This window comes from Aptenodytes forsteri, unplaced genomic scaffold (genome assembly GCF_000699145.1).
Source record: "Aptenodytes forsteri isolate BGI_AS27 unplaced genomic scaffold, ASM69914v1 Scaffold66, whole genome shotgun sequence".
Lineage (NCBI taxonomy): Eukaryota > Metazoa > Chordata > Aves > Sphenisciformes > Spheniscidae > Aptenodytes > Aptenodytes forsteri.
In genome coordinates this window covers 2135182-2151362 of record NW_008795131.1, presented here as the reverse complement: position 1 = coordinate 2151362, position 16181 = coordinate 2135182, and the positions used below count along the sequence as shown (strand labels likewise).

At 50.6% G+C, this 16181-nt stretch overlaps 1 protein-coding gene across 1 annotated transcript in view; it reads right to left on the bottom strand.

The window, feature by feature from the left end:
* Positions 1-2260: 2260 nt before the first annotated feature.
* Positions 2261-16181, bottom strand: part of RPH3AL (rabphilin 3A-like (without C2 domains)) — a 34872-nt gene continuing 20951 nt past the window's right edge. The window contains exons 8-10 of the mRNA XM_019471791.1: positions 10093-10206; positions 9444-9626; positions 2261-2453 (exon numbers count right to left, since the gene is read on the bottom strand). Of these exons, the coding sequence (XP_019327336.1) occupies positions 2419-2453; positions 9444-9626; positions 10093-10206 (332 nt within the window). The 3' untranslated portion in view covers positions 2261-2418. The remainder of the gene's footprint in view (positions 2454-9443; positions 9627-10092; positions 10207-16181) is intronic.

Genomic DNA, 16181 nt, shown 5'->3' with positions numbered 1-16181 from the left:
ATCAAACTCATGCCTCAAAGTGGCACAGTAAGCTAGCAAGGATTACCAGGTTCCTGTGCAGAGCTGGCAACCCACAGTGTGGTAAACGGCCCTAAGAAGCAAGGGCGGGGTGAAAACACGACTGACCTGCCTGCACTGCCCAGGAATGAAGCACAAGAAACACAAGAAGAGTTAGAAATTACATGCTCAATTTTAAAAACTCTTTCCAACTCAGCATAGAGATTTTGATGAGAAAGTAACAGGTTTAAAGAAAACGGAGTCGATTTTTAAGTGTCTTTTTCCTGCTCCTTATTCTACAGCATTAACTTAGGCTGGCAGGCCAGGCAGTCTGAGGCACTGTGGTAATGAGAGCGCGAGCAAGACAGCCTTAGCAGGACCGTCAAAAGCTCCAAGGCAAGACAGGATTTTTTTGGTGGCAAAACACTTCTGAAATTGAAGACCCTACAGCTCTCAGAAGAAACAGCATGACTTCAGCTCTGAAATCATACCAGCATTTCAGCAAAAGCTGACTTTTGAATTTACTTTTTCAGAAACAGCGAATAATTTTGGCATTACCCCTTTCAGAGACGGAGCTGGTCGAGTCTCAATGGCCAGGTTTAAACAACACAGACCATGACATAAAGCACCCCTCAGTGGAGAACAACCTCATCCCTTGCTCTCTTCAACACCGATGTTGTGAAGCCCATGTTCAGTGGTTTCTCTTTATGCCATCTCAAAGAGCCCACATCGTCCAAAGGTTTTACCTTCATTTTTAAAAGGGTGGAAACAGATCACAGAGGAAGAGCTGGAAGGATTTTCCCAGCAACTTGCCATAGCGCATTAGCTGGAACAGCAGAAAGGGAACAGTCCTCTGTTGGACCATGTTCATTTAGAAAGAAAGTCAAGGATTGATTTCCGATCTCCTGTTAGAGTGTTCCAGCACCCAATCTCATTTATCTTCATACTGCACCCGTTTGTAAGAGCATATACTACATGCGCACAAAGTGCCCAGCAGCAAAGGAGAACAGAACAAAAACGTAATAACCAAGGGAAAAGGCCGACATTAACAGGCACAAATTGCCTTTAAATCCATGATTTCAGAGGGAACTTTTTGGAATCCTTTGTTTCTTCAGCAAAAGACAGGTCAGATCCAAAGCATTTAATAAAAATCCACAGACTCCTACTTGCCTAGTGTGGGCTTTGTTCAACCCTTCAATGATCTAATTGCTCTAGAGATGTCAGGTAATTTGATTTTTCTCATTTGTCAGGCCTTGGAGGGAAACTGTCCATCCTGGAGAATAAGCAGGACCGAGGCACGCAGCTTTCTACAACCTGATCATGATGACACCATCACAGTCAGCCAGATACTCAAGACTTGCAGGAAAAAGGTAAAACAAAGGCCCCTGCTCATGCAAGAGATGACAAGGTGTCCACGTGGGAGGAGAATCTGCAGAGCTTAACAAGATAAAAGTAATTTGAAAGCTTTTATCCAACTTGGGTATGCAAAGGCAGGCAGCTGAGCTATGGCAACTTGGGTATGCAAAGGCAGGCAGCTGAGCCGTGGGGTGGTGGGCGTTCTCCCACCAGGAGCTGCGGCACACACACACTGCCCATGACCCCACTGCCAAAGCACCACCCTCACCACAGGACACACAGGCCAGTACACAGCCAGGAGGACTGAAAAATTCACAGCAAACTTCTTTGAGTGTTTCTTTACTAACTGAAGTGTCTCCCTGAGCAGACAGCCCTATCACAGAGACATCAGTGGAAGTGAACGGGAGCACAACTTCACCAGCTGATTCAGGATGCCCCCACCAAACTCATACCAGCTCAAACCAGAACAACGATGACAAGAAACACAAGGGGTGACACCCTGGGCCCATGGGAGTCAAGTGCAAATCGGAGCCCTGGTCTCACCCTTGTGGTTCACCTTGTGGTTCACCCCTGGGCCGAGAAGCAGTAGAAGGGCTGCGGTCTTCTCACACCCCATTTCAGGGACACAGGGGTGAATTTCCCTTTCTCCTGAAGACTGCAAAGCCGGGACTGCGAAGCCAGGAGCTGAACCCAGTGCTGGGCTTGACAAGCCAGGAACAGCAGAGGCGGCACACATTTCTGCAGCTCCAGTGAGCACTTTGCATGCCCCTTTCAACAAACACGGGTCTGGACCCCACGGCAGCACTGCACAGCATGGCCCTCTTTTCCGAGCAGCACCCCAAAGTGCATGTCAGTCAGCAGAAGGGGAAACCAGACCAAACCAAACCAGTGAGGCAGGGAGGACAGGCAGGCGTTTCTCCAGGTGCCATCATGTTGCTAATGCCTGTGCAAGAGCAGGCATCATAAAGTCACCACTGGCAGCAGTTGTCGTCTGGAGTGAGGTCTACAGGAGTGGGCAAGGGGTGAATGTTGGATCCAGGCAAAGCAGCTCCATCTTCACCTTCGTCAGCATCGCGTTCTGGTGTGGACACACCGTTTGCCTTCAAAATATACAGACAAAAGTTTTGTTTGGAAAGAAGTGAAAGGGAGAGACTTGACAAAGTTATTTTACATTGCTTTTACATGCTCAGTGCCATTTTAAGAGCTTCCTAAAAATAATAATGAAGAGAACGTCTGTGCATCATTATTCCACACTGTCAGCAGTCAGGGCCCATTAAACTTCATTAAAGAAAGAAAAGACAGGGGAAAGAAATGGGGAAAGAAGCAGAAAGAAGGACTTGTACTCCTAGAACTGGTCCTCTGCTACATGTGTCTCTCAAAAGGCCAAGTCAGGCAGAAAGCCAAGCCTCAGCTCTCAGAGGTTTCCAAACCAGGTGACAGCATCCACATGCCACAGAGCAGGTCCTCCATGTGACCCTCCTGCCCTCCGTGTGCCTGGGCCGTGGACAGGAGCCACAGCAGAACATAGCCCTTGCCTGTGGCCGGGGATGGGCGCAAGACAGCAATGCTCTGCTGCAGAAGGCACTCTGGCTCACGTCAACTAAATGAACCTGAGCTAAGCACTTCAGCAGCCCCTGGCAAAACTCAGGGTCTGCTGGGACACGCTGCTTCCAGCATACGGGGTGAAATGCAGGGCTGGCAACGCGGAGAGCTCTAAGGCAGCAGTGGGTCAGTATTAACTTCTCTCCCCCTTCTCTGAACTGAAGGGGGCACAAATTATTTTGACTGCTGGAGAAAGGACAGGGGATGTTTCCAGTCACTACCGTTCAAGGCACAGGGAGTCCTGCAAATTCCTCCCGCCAGCTACTGGCCGATGTCCCAGTTGAAAGATAACCTCCCAAGTCACAAAACCTCTCAACGTGTTTACAAAGACTCCAAAATCCACACTTTTAACTTCTATATTACTGACTTCCCATGCTCTTTCCTTTATGTTTTGTTTTGAAAGATTACATCAACTATTGCCCGCAGTGCTTTGTGCAAAATGCTGAATAGAAAGTTGGAAGCGCAAGGAGTAAACGTATTGCAAAGGGCAGAGAGTAAGTCTAAGGACGTGGGGGCAGGAGGCCAGAAAGGCTGTTTGATCAAAGACCAAAGCACAGACCTCTGCAATGTGAAAGAAGGCACAAAAATAGGAGTTTCATCTTCAGCAGCAGACTTGTTTCCAGATATATTGAGTGAAAGAGGCAAGAGAATCAGTCTTTGTCATTCCTCTATTTTCAGGGAAAAAGTCTTCAATTTAAAATTCCATAAAGAATTACAGAAATAGTGAAAGTAATTGATTTTTTAGGTACTTGAGCCTTTATTCACTTAACTTCAAGGCAGACTCAAAAGAGCTGAAAATGTTTTGGTTCTACCACTTGAGGACAAAAATATTTTAATTCCTTAAAACATGGAAGGGGGCATATGCTTCTTCTGAGGTTCATATTTACAAATGCACTGTACCTAGAATGCAAACCTTGAATCATTTCCTAATGCTGTCACTACCTGAAGACATGTTTTATTTATAAATACAGCAGGACCATTCGGTGCTCTGCAGTACCAATACGAGGAGGCAGACAGCTCAAAGCTTCTCAGCCATGAAGGCACAATTCAATTTTTTCACTTTGTGGAAGAGGGACAACTCATCCTCCTTGGCAACAGGAAAACTCAATCCCGTGGCAGCGGCAGCAAGCTTTGAGCAAAGGGCGGCAAACAGCAGTGCCCAAAGATTGATGAGGCAGCCAGTGCAGGAGGCAGAGGCTTGGAGGGGAGAGGCTGGGTGTGGGTGAGGGTCTCTCCTCCACATCTGACCCGCCCTTCCTTCCTATCCTGTGCCCTCAGTGCAGACAGAGGTCGAAGGCAGATGGAGGAAGACCAGGGGTTGCGAGCACGGCTCCCTCGCGCGGTTGCCCACCTATTTCACCCCGCTGCAAAGCCAGCCCTGGAAGACTACGCTGTTTGGCTGTACCTCACATGGACAAGGGAATGAGAGGTCTGAAAACATTTAAGCAATTTTCTTACCAAGCACAGGAAAACAAAAGTCACCTCCCCAAAGACTGCCATGAAGAAAGTCATTAAAGAAATTACTATCCCATTTGGAGCCTAATTACTGTTAGGACAATTTTTTTTCTTACATGGAATGGAGTAGTTAGACCCACTGAAGCAAAATGTCACCTCATCGTCCCTGAGGGAGCAAAACAGACATCTGAGAAACAGAAGGGGAGAAAGAAAAGAAGTTAATGCTTTAACTTCAAAGATGCCTTGAGAATTTCCTGCCATGAAAATAATGCAGGATGGCTCTGCCTGTCTCATATATTAACAGCTTGCATATTTATGAGCAAAAGTTGATGCCTACCCCAGCCAGGGAGGCACTGAGCCACAGTGAGAGTGACACCACCTCATTTCTAAATCCAGTCAATTCCTGAAAGACAAGGCATAAATCTCCCCAAATTGAGAGCTGGAAGCAGCATTTCCTACCCATCTCTCTCAGCTCCAGGCCCTTTTCTCAGCTCTGCTCAGTCTCTCCCAGCATGACAGCTACAAAGCAAGCAGCCAAAGGCAAGTATCCAGGCGCTACAGCTTCAGCACCCTGGGAGAAGGGTCCAGGCTGGACCTGTTGACCTCTGGAGGTCCTTCCAGCTGGTCTCACCCTGTGATTGCAAGCCACCACGTTTCTTATACCCCACCAGGCACTGCCATCATCGTCTCAGCTCCCAGACTCAGCAACACCACTGTTTAACGTGGCTCTGTTTAACTGCCAGCTGCTGTACCGCTCTTTAAGTATTAATGATTTAGACAACACATTGGCAAACAAGCAGAGATGGGGAGACTGTGATTTGCACTCAGACGTATGCTACTCATTCATTAGCTTATCTTGTAGCTGTTTCTCAAACCTCCTCTTTTAAGCACAAATTAGAGCCTTCTCCAGCCCCACAGCCCATGCCAAGCTCACTCACCATTCCCTAGTGATCCACTAGGGTCAGGTGGACCCACAGGTTACCAAACAGGATTGATCCATTCCTCACACAAGGTCCTCAGAAGACACTGAGGACCCCATTAACTGGGACCCCCCAAAGTAGAACTTGCTACTGACCTGAGGAGAGATGTCTTTTGCTCTTAATTTACCCCCTGCAGCAGCCAGGTCCAAGCTCAAAGATGTTATCTCCATTAAAAGCTCTCCATGGGCTAATGAAAACCACTGTAAGATATTGATTTCTTTTTTTAATTCTGTTTAATATTCCCTTTCTTTAATAAAAATGTCATAATTAACAATAGGGAGGATTTTGCTCTTTTTTAACTGAGGCACCTCTTAGCATATCAGCTGTACAGCCAGAACAAGGTGAGTCACCTCCCTATCTGGGGGCAAGTAAGGGGAAAAAGAAAGATTGTGCTTCCTTCCTGTGTGCAGATTTCATTCTCTTTAGGATAAAACATTCTCCAGGAAAACCAGTGCATGACAACCTTCTTAACAGCTATCATGTCAGAGCGGGCACCTCCACGAACCGGAGCTTCAGAAGAAGAAGAAACACCAGACCCTCAGAAAACAATGCTTTTGAAAGGGTTTGAAAGCAGGTGGTAAAAAAAAATAAAATTGCCAGCCTCCCAACTCACCACTCTCCTCTGCAACTTTGGCTCATGGGCTGAGGTTGCCTAAATCCCAATGCAGCTCTGACAATGAGTCATTTTATGACAAACCCCAGGCTTCATTATCTGCCTCACCAAACCCCAGCCGGAGCCGGAGCAACACACCGGAAACCTACAAACTCTTCTTAATAGCTCCTTGTTTTCCCTTGGCCGCACGACGATGCTGTCGACCTGGCCTTCAGGCTTAAAGAGCTAAGAACTATGAGAGCAGCTGCATTTGCAGTACCACTCCCTAATTCCCTGTTCTGGCTGTGGCCTGGGATTTAAGGATGCTAAAGTGTTCTACAAAGTCGCACTTGAGAGCAGAATTAGAGCAGAGGTGAGAATAAGAAGTGAAAAGAAAGTCACCAGCAGAACAACACCTGAGGTGCTAATATGAAGCAAAAATTGCTCCCAGCAGTGTTACAAAGTTGCAGAGCCTTTCGGAAAAGCTATAGCAAAATCTACCTTTGATGTCCTCACTCTGCAACCGAGGATCAGCAATTTAAGTGAGAAAGGATCTTTGCCCCTTGCTCTGCTTTTGGGTCAGAGCAGAGGGACTGTCCCACAGGCAGGGAGATGCAGTGAAGAGTTTTGCCAGTCCTGACACACAGCACCCGTCGCCTCCACCACTCTCTAAAGAGATGAACAGCAGGAGCAGCCTCTGCTTTTTGGCTAACAGTCGCATCCAGAGGGACCCATCGTGAAAAGCCCCTCACAGACAGATGAAGCTCTGATCTAAATTTTTGGCTAACAGTCGCATCCAGAGGGACCCATCGTGATCCGATCTAAATAAAGAGGGGGACAGGCACTGCCACTTGTCCTGAGGCTCCCACCATTTGCACCCCCCAGACCTCCAGCATCCCAGAGCACATGAACCCCTCTGCAGAGCAGGAGACTTCCTAGGGGACTACAGGGCTGGTTTTGCTCTTTTCTGTATTTTCCGCCCTTGCCAGGCTGCTGGCAAAAGCACGGGGGCATTGAGTATCGCAGCCTCCTGGATGTCCGACCTGCTCAAGCCACCGGTTACGGAGCTGCACAGAACACGAGGCCACGCAAGTCGTATCGCTGCATAATGCTGATTACTAAATTCGTACATAATGGATCTTGATTGCCAATAGTTTGCTGCACAGATCACATCGTGGCAGTCTCTCCAGCTGGGCAAGTTAAGTGCTCTCAGAGTAAATGAACGGCCGACCATGCTCACCCCTGCTGCTCACCCGCTGCATGGAGGCAAGGCCACATCCCAAACACATCGGAGGGAAAACAAAGTCCCTCTCCCTCTCCTCCCCACCTGGAAGTGCTGAAGATGACCCACGCTGTGGGGCAGAGCATACAGTCATGGCAAACACAACAGGGGCACATCATGTGCCTCCCACAACACGCTCAGGATCCAGCTTTGCCTCCTTGCAGAGACCTTTGGTAGAGTCTCAAACACTGCTGCACCAGCCCTCACCAGCACCTGCGTTACGGAAAGGAGTGTGAGGTCTAATGCCGACACAGGACAGGCTCGAAGACAGGCCAGCCGCTCTGTGGCCCGTCCTGCCGCCTTCTGTGGCCGCAGAGCCACAGCTGTAGTGCCACCTAACTCCCCGCGAGCCCGTAGCAGCTCCCCGGCCCAGGAGGATGCCTGCCTGGTGGCTGGTTCTCTGAGGTGACATGACACAGAGAACCCTGTCCGCTGCCGCTCTCCGTTAGTTCCCAAGTCTGTTGCCTGCCGACTGCAACAGAGAGCGGCAGCGCCGCCACCCCCCCCCCCCCCGCTTTTTTCCCCCCCCCCCCCCCCCCAGAACATGCAAGCAGAAAATACTCGCTGCTGTCTCCCTGCCTCCCTCCCCCGGCTCTGGGGGCCACAGAACCCTCCTACCAAGGCACTTGCTGCCGCAAGCACCATGTTTGAACAAAGCAGCCCCTTCTGCAGGAAAACTGGGAAATAAATGACCTCAGACATAATAAAGGTTTTTACAGATATTCTCTAGTCGGCCAACCTGGCTTAACCTTTTCCTTAGCAGGATCCTCTCTACATCTCAGGGACTATTTTAACTGGGCTCATGAGATTACTATAGTTTTCATTTTTTTAAATATATGTCCATACTGCCTGTCATTTTTAGCTCTCCCCTGCCTAGCAAGGAGAGATCTCACTGGAAAGCGTTGACCCCTTGTGCCAAGCTTTGCATATGAGGTTTTTAGCAGGAAAAAGGCATTTTCTGCCTCTGAGATATTGTTTGCATTGTCATGGCCAGGCAGCAGTTAGTTCAAACAGCTGGCAGGAAAGCTCCAAAGTGCTAAGCACTATACAAACACATCGTCCAGGTGTGTCTAGACTTCAGCATGGCCCTGTAGCACCAGCAGAAAAAGCACCCAAGGGGTCACACCCACTATCCACCACCACCCGCTTCAAGCCCACAGAACAACCTGCTGCTTTGCTCCGGTAGGCATCAAAGCCGATGCACAACGGGAATCAGCCGTCTCTAATGCCACAGCCAACAAGGGGCTTAAAATAAACCGCCAAGTCTGGGGCAGCACTATAATCCAGAGAGAGGACGGACAGAGCAGAAGTATCACTCATCTGATTTGCTTTGCGAAAACTAAAATTAAAGAAAACTGCAAATCCCTGAAACTTGGGAAGGGAGGGAAGAGCAGAGAAACGATTTTATGCTGGCTATTTCTAGTGGGAAGCATGAGGAGGGGGACTATGACTCCATGTTGCACTAAAGGATAAACCTGCTCTCTCTAATCCAATTTACGCCTCAACATGCACAGCACAAAATAGGCTCAGGAACAAAAGGAGTGGCAGTTCACAGGGCGGCAGGAACACTCTGGAGGGAGCAGCGCTAAACGATAACTTAAGGGGTTATTGAATAGATTAGCAGGAACTGCAGAGAGAACACATTTGCATCTCTTTCAGCTGCTCCAGATCAGATGTGATAGCAGCCTCTGCTCTCACACTTAATTGTTCCAAGGTTGTTGAGGGGGAAAAGTGTCTTTTTTTTGCACTGCAGAGTTCTGGGAAGAGCCATGCTTGGCTTTAAGAGCCATCTAACATTAGGAAAATTTTTATTCAGTCTCATAAAGCTGCTGGACTTCTGCTTTGCCTCAGTAAAAGCTCAATCTGTTCTGCTGCCTCTGCAGGGCAGATAGGAGCTCCAGGCCTTTGCAGGGGGACAGACCGAGGCTACGGCTGCTCCTGGAGGTGGGTGTAGGCAGCTCCCACCCCAGACGATTACTCATGTTGCAGAATAGATTCTGCATGCGGGGAAGAGGGAAGGAGTGAGCTGTAACGCTGTGACAGCATCTGCCATGAGAAAAGCAGCAGGGAAAGGTGATCCTGGGCCGCAGCTTTGCCAGGTGTGCCTCTGAGAAAGCTGTGCTTTGAGTGAAGTCAGCCCCAAAAGCATGGATCTGCCCAGAGAGGAGGTTCAGCTTACCAGGGACTCTGCTGCCAACATCACTGTTGCGCCCGTCCGCCGGCTGGTTGCTTTGGCAGCTCTCTGTGGCACTGAGGGCAGCCCCCTGCTCGCTGCCCAGGCTGCTGCGGCTCCCTGAGAGGGCAGGGGAGTGGGTGCTCCCCAGCGCCCTGCCCGTGGCCTGGCTGGGTTCCCCAATGGGTGCTGCAGGGACACAACACAGAGATGCTGCTGTGGGAGGGAAAAGTGGGTGCAGATGCTGGGCCAGGTCCTGAGAGAGCAGCAGCCTCCCCGCTCCCAGCCAGGCACCCTCAGGAACAGGGTCAAAACCCAGTTCCCATTCTCCGCTCCTAAAATGGCACCGGCAATTCCAGTGCTATAAAGTCAGGAGGGAGGAGCTGGAAGGAGACATGCAGCCAGGAGCAGCTCCCAGATGCAAGGGCAGACCCTGAAAGGGTGCAGGCAATGAAACGACCCACCATCAGTTTGACCCATCGATACTATTCCAGTGAGAAAGGACCAGATCCTCACCTGGCACAGCTAAAGCCAGTGGGCTGCACCCGCGTAGGGCAGGCAAGCGGCTGAGCCAAAACCCCCAGTACCAAGAGCCAAACGTTCCAAGCACTTCACGCTTCCCACCCTCCAGCCACAAGGAACAGCAACTCCTCACCCAGTCCTGCTCGGTGCTTTCTGCCTTGTGAGCCTTTTGACCCCACAGGTAAAGGCTTGTCATCCAGGCTGGAGGAACTGAACTCCGAGTCGCTCTCACTGCCGCTAGAAACCACTGCAGAAAAGATCGGGGGAAGGAGAGGAGAGAGACAGTTATTCACAATGTTCATAACACTTACCAAAGAGGGTGCCAGATGGATCCAAATAAAACATGAACAAATGCTGACTCGCTGATCACATTCTCCCTCTCCAAAAGGAGCCCTACCTGCAGTTCCCCCACAGCTGTTCACTCTTCCTCTCAAACATGATGCGCTTTTACTTTTTACAGATGATTTATAACTCTGCCGCACACACTCCAGTGGTGCCAGCACCTGAAGCAGATGCACACGCCACCAGTGCTTCTCTCCTAAACCTGACTGGGACCATGGAGACCACACCGCTCCTGTGCCGCACTTTGCTGCCCAAAGCTCCCTGCCACAAAGCCAAGAGCCCCACGGCGTGGCTGGCCTGGGAGCCGGGCTCTGCTCCCACTGACCCCCGTGCTGGCACACCAGCAAGCGCCCTCCTCCTGCCGTTTCCCGTCTCCCACGCGGGAGCAATACGCTAAGGGCTGGGCTGGGTGCGAGGCTGGTTCCTGCTCAGCTGCAGGTGGAAGGGTCCCGGCTCCACCGTAAGAGCATCCACATTTGAGTAATGCGGGGAGAGGGGCTGGCTTCCTCCAAGCTGCATTTCAAGTGCAGCAGGGCCTCTGTGGAGGCTCCAGGATCTGAGGAAAGCACCAGATAAATACTGAGCACATAAAATAAAACACCCTGCAGCAATTACACAAAGAACCAGCCTTATTAGCTCATCATCCGTTCAGCAGACACTCATCCCTATCAGTACACTGCCCAGAACTGTATTACTCCTATGCCCCCAAGGCTTAAAAGGCAAGGGTCACTCCTCTTCCTCAAGGAGACTGTTCCCCCATTTCAAGGCCACTTTTTTTTCTTCTTCCCCACCCCCCCTGAATCCTGGCCCTAATCCTGCTGCTTTCCATAGTTTCCACAAGAGATGAAGGAGCCTTATTTTGCCAGACACTTCCCAAATTGGCAGGTTGTTTCCAATTTTCCATGCAATTATGCAAGTACCTCTCCTGCTTACACCAGGGTAAAAGATAACTCGACTGCCAGCTGCTCTGGGTAAAATGAGAAAGGTGTTTTTCCATCTCCTGGGTTTTTGTAATGATCTCAGAACAGAAATGATGGGGCTGAGGAGGAAGGTAACGGGAAAACAGCTGTCTTTTGTTTGAGGGATTGCACCTACAGCATTTCTCCATCTGACCAAGGCAGATACCAGCTCTCCTGGCAGCTCAGAAGCCATTTCAAACAGTGGGTCACAATTACTGGTGGAAAGTACAATATTGGCTCATGTGGGACACAGAGTAGGCAACACTGCAACCTACAGCCTCTACTGTAGAAAAAGGAAGCCCCAACTATTTCTTTATATTCAACGGTATGTACTTATAAGCTCACATCTATATGAGAAATGAGTTCCCCGGTCTGCTGCTGAACCCCTTTGCCCCCGCACTGTTACTGGTAGTGCCCAGCCTCACGGTGCTGCCAGGCGCAGGAGCAACATGGGGGCAGTGGTACAAGGTGACAACCACGGGGTAGCAAAGAGAACTGTCAGTTCATCTCTCTTCATCAGCGCTAAAATTCACTACACATGATTTGCAGAGCTACAAACCCTTTAGCACTGCCCAGGGCAGGAGGATGGGTATCTATCCCGTCGCACAGGCGAGCACAAGCTGTCAAACATTTCTGCCAAGGATCTCTGCAGATGCTGCTGTATTCAGACAGCGATCTGTACTACACAAAATATTTTATTAAAAAAAAAAAAATTAATACCTAAAATAGCACTTTCCTGGAGTTAACATCTCTGAGGATATTAAAGCTGGCTGCCAGTGTTATTGCAAATTGTTATTGAAGCTGCCCTGGCGGGCAGCTCCCCGTGCACGACGTGCTGCTGGGAAGCGCTGTGCAGAGGGCAGGCTGCCAGGCCCCCTCCTCGCTGCCCGCACAGCCTTCCCCCGGGCACCAGCTCCTCCTGTGCCCGCAGCCTGCCCGGGGCTGGCCCTTCCTCTCCCGGTCTGCCGGCACCATCAGAAATGGGACTTCTCACCTCTGGGGAAAGGGTCTGCAGAGCTGAGCCAGGCAGAGAGCGAAGCCCCGTTACAAGCAGGGGGCTGCACTTCTGTCTAAGAGTTCTCAAAGCAAAGGTTTGGCTTTGGGCTTTGCTGTCTTAAAGACAGCTTCACTACTTCCCCAAAGCTCCCTGGGAGATGTGGGGGACTATATATAAATACTGTTAATAACAACCCATATATACCAGAGTCTTTGCTACAAAATCCAAATCTCAGCTGTGAGAATCATTCTGACCATCCCATTGCCCAATTCCCTCAGCAAATGCACTCCTGTCCCACTTGGGCATCACCCTTTTTTGGCCTCCTGGATTCTTAAAATCCATGACTTTAGAAGAGCTCCTTCCTCCATGAAACCTTTAAAAATGCTGGAAGTCAGAATTTATTTGGAGAAGGCCCCAGTGAATCAGCGGAGGTGACTTTAGCTGCCTTCCCTTCTGCCATTCAGCAGTTCAGAGAGGACCAGCACAAGAGGAGGAAAATATGAATGACACGAAGGCACTCACACCGCAGGAGCAGCCCTGTCTGCTCTCATTTCCTCTGCTGCCAATAAAAGTGTATTTTACCCACTGCACCAATGTTTCCCTTTAAGGTAGTTTTTCCTCCCAAAGCTCTCAGACCTTCTGTTGGCACTTTCCAGAGCCCAGAAGTCGTAAATCTGTTGTTCCAGCAGTTGCTGATATATCAATAAGGGTTATTGGACTGCTGTACTTCCAGAGAACATAACAGATCTATCCCTCTCCATCTGACTGAAAAAAAAAGCTCAAAAAAAAAAATGCCGAGATAAAACTTGGAAGAAAAGCAGTCTTCCCACAGGGAATGGGTCACTCATCGAGGGCCTGAACCCCTGCAGCTGCTGCTGGAACCCGCAATCCCTCTGACACGTGGTTCAACCTCCGAGCCAGAGGTACCGGAGCCTCGCAGCATGAAGAACCGCAGGGAACGGAGGGTTGCTTGGGCTGCACTTAACCCCAGCAGCAGAGGATGTGGGAGGCTGCGCCAAGGCCAAGGGGAAAGGAGCAGCTGGCTGGGGTTGAGCTCTAAGACTAAATGCATGCATTTGGCATGGGCGCGCCTGCGATGGAAAGAGCCAGCCACGCTCCCTCCCGCTGCCTATCGCAGGGCAGAGCTCAGTCCCTGCACGCACAAAGCTTGGCACTTCTTGCAGCTGCCAAAAATACAGAAAAAACACATGGGCACGCATGGGCACCCTGCAGCAACAGCTCCGAGCAGCCGCACATGCCCAGTGCGGCCAAGACGTGCTGGATGAGCAGGCTGAGCACGAGCCCTTGAGCACGCAGCTCCCCTGCAGCACTTGTATCATCAGCCTTTGCAAACATGACCTCCAGGGAGCGTGGAGGCCGACAGCTCCCGGTCACTGAAGGTGGGAGGGTCAGAGATGAAGAGTTTTATTACAACCCAAGTGTCTCACTGAGCGCAGCTCCCACGCTAGATCACGCCCAGCGCTGCCCCCAGTTGCAGGGACATCTCCCAGCAGGAGGAGGGGACCGGACCCATCTGTTCTCCCCCTCAGAAGCAGCACACGTGCAGCTTCAGTGTTACCCAAACTTGTAGAGAAGTTGGATGACTCCTCGGTGGCCTGCAAAGCGCTTGACCTGCCCCAGCACGCTCCTCTCTGCTCCATCACTCAGGGATTTGGCCTCCAACACACAGACACCAGATGAACCCGCTGCATCCCTCTGCCCAGCCGCTGCTCCTGTGCCTCTGACAGCGCCAAGTCCAGCACATCGCATTGCTTGGCAACAGGACTGGAGCACATTGCAATGGGAGAAAACACCGGAGACCAAGCAGAGCAGCAGGCAGTCCTCATGCCAAACAGTGCAATACCTCAGGGATCACACTTCTTTTTTCCACCCAGTTGCTTCACTTTTTTTTTTTTCTGCAGAACTCAAGAGTTCAGAGGAAGGAAAGCCCTGCTGTTTATTGCTCCCCACCCCCTGATGGCCCCATCCCGCCTGACCCGGTGCAGAAACCCACCCACATTCTACCACATGGAGCAGAGCTGCTCCCCAGTACAAGAAATATTACTGCTATTCTCCCCATGACAATACATTTGTGCCTTAACTAATAGCAGGGTTCCCATGGCAACTGCTTGTTTATTACAGAAAAACTAAAGGCAACGGCAAATCCCAGTGTCAGCGAGCGCAAGAGAAATAATGGGTGTATAAAAATAAAACTTCCTGGTGCGTTTGGCTTTTCTTCCAAGAGGCGCGTTCCTGCGGTCCCTCAGTCCCGCTGCGTTCCCACCCTCCTGCAGCAGACACAGCCAGAGCAGCCGGTGCCCAGGGCCTGGCACTGATCCCCTCCTCTGGGGGGAAAAGGGACACTTGAGGTTTGCCCCATCCCTGCTGAAAGGCAGCTCCTGGCATGGAGGATGTCGAAGGGACAATCACGGCTCCTCTCTCCCAGGCTCTCCAGGGGCTGTGCTGGGACATGGCTGCGCCTGTGCTGGTCCCACCTGACTTGAATCCCTTAATAGCTGAGAGACATCTCCTTCAGCACCTCAGGAGGCGAGCGGTGGGGTTAGACACGGCTGGCCAAGATAACGGAAACCCCACTGAGAGCAGCCCATCAGTCAGGCACGTTAAATGCCAAAGCTCATTCTCGAGAACATCCTGCCAAACAAGCAACAGGGCTTTAGTCAGTGCTGAAAGGACGTGCTCAGATGAGGGCGTACGAGGTGTCAGCTGACAAATGCTATCAGCCAGGCAGAGGTAAGGCAGGCTGCCTTGTCAGCCACGGCCTCGCAAAGCTCAGTCCAGGCCCAGTAGCAGATTCACGCCGGCAATATCACAGCTACATCATCTCCACGGGGGAAGGCACCTGCCCTGCACATTGCAGAGGTTTCGGATGACAAACAGCAGAAGTCCCAGCACTGGCAGGTGAAAGAGTGTTAAACGGAGGGGCGAGATGTACAAGCTCCCAGCTTCAGAGATGAATTACAGCCCTCAGTGCCCATTGAAAGCTGTCCAGAGGACAGGCAGCCTAACAGAGAAGGGCAACAAGGAAAGAAAGCACCAGAAAATAAAACCATAAATTAATATTATCCAACCCATAAAACAGCAGCCAGCCAAAAATCAGAGCACGGGGAGAAAGGCAGCTCACCACCCACATCAAAGCTTACCGAAGGCCTCTTTGCTGTCCTCCACCTGCTCCTTTGCTTCTCCTGCCAGTATTTAGGGGGAGGCCTTCCCCCAAAACAAAGCTCAACTAAAAAGCTGAACTAAAAAGCAGGCCAGGTCTGGGCTTAACATCTTTGACTCGTAATGTTTTCTGTATCATGTGAACAGAAAATACCTCATCAATCAGTTAATTTGCTAAGACAACTCCTTCCAAGCATCTCCTGGAGGGAAGCACAACCATCTATCGTTGATCTAATTTGTCTTTAATTACAAAAGTTACAGTAGGGCTGGGAGTGCTTTCCTAGCTGGGGCCTGAAGAGAAGGTTTGTAAACCCGACTCTCCTGAGTCCTCTTTATTAAAAGGTTATTTTCCCCTGCACTACTGATAAGATTTATCTTGATGTGGAAGAATGTACGCTGCTGGTACGCTGAAGAGGTCTTCTCCAATTGCGGGGATCTAATAGCGAAAGACAGAAGGGGAGGGAGGCCACACAGTTCTGCTAATCCACACCAGAAAGAAATGAAGAGAAATCAAAGCAGACTGGCAGCAGCTTTAATTCTGCAGCATCCATCTGCTGCTGTGCCATTGACCCTGAGTGCTCAGCTCCTCAATGCCGAGCTGCTGCTTCCCCCCAGCTGGGCTCTAGGCACAGCACTGGAGTGGGCATATGAGCAACGACAGGGTGGGGAGGGGCGGGGGGGGGGGGGGAAGCCCTACAAGGCAGCGCTGTGAATGGGATCTGATGCAGCAGCGATCCACGACGC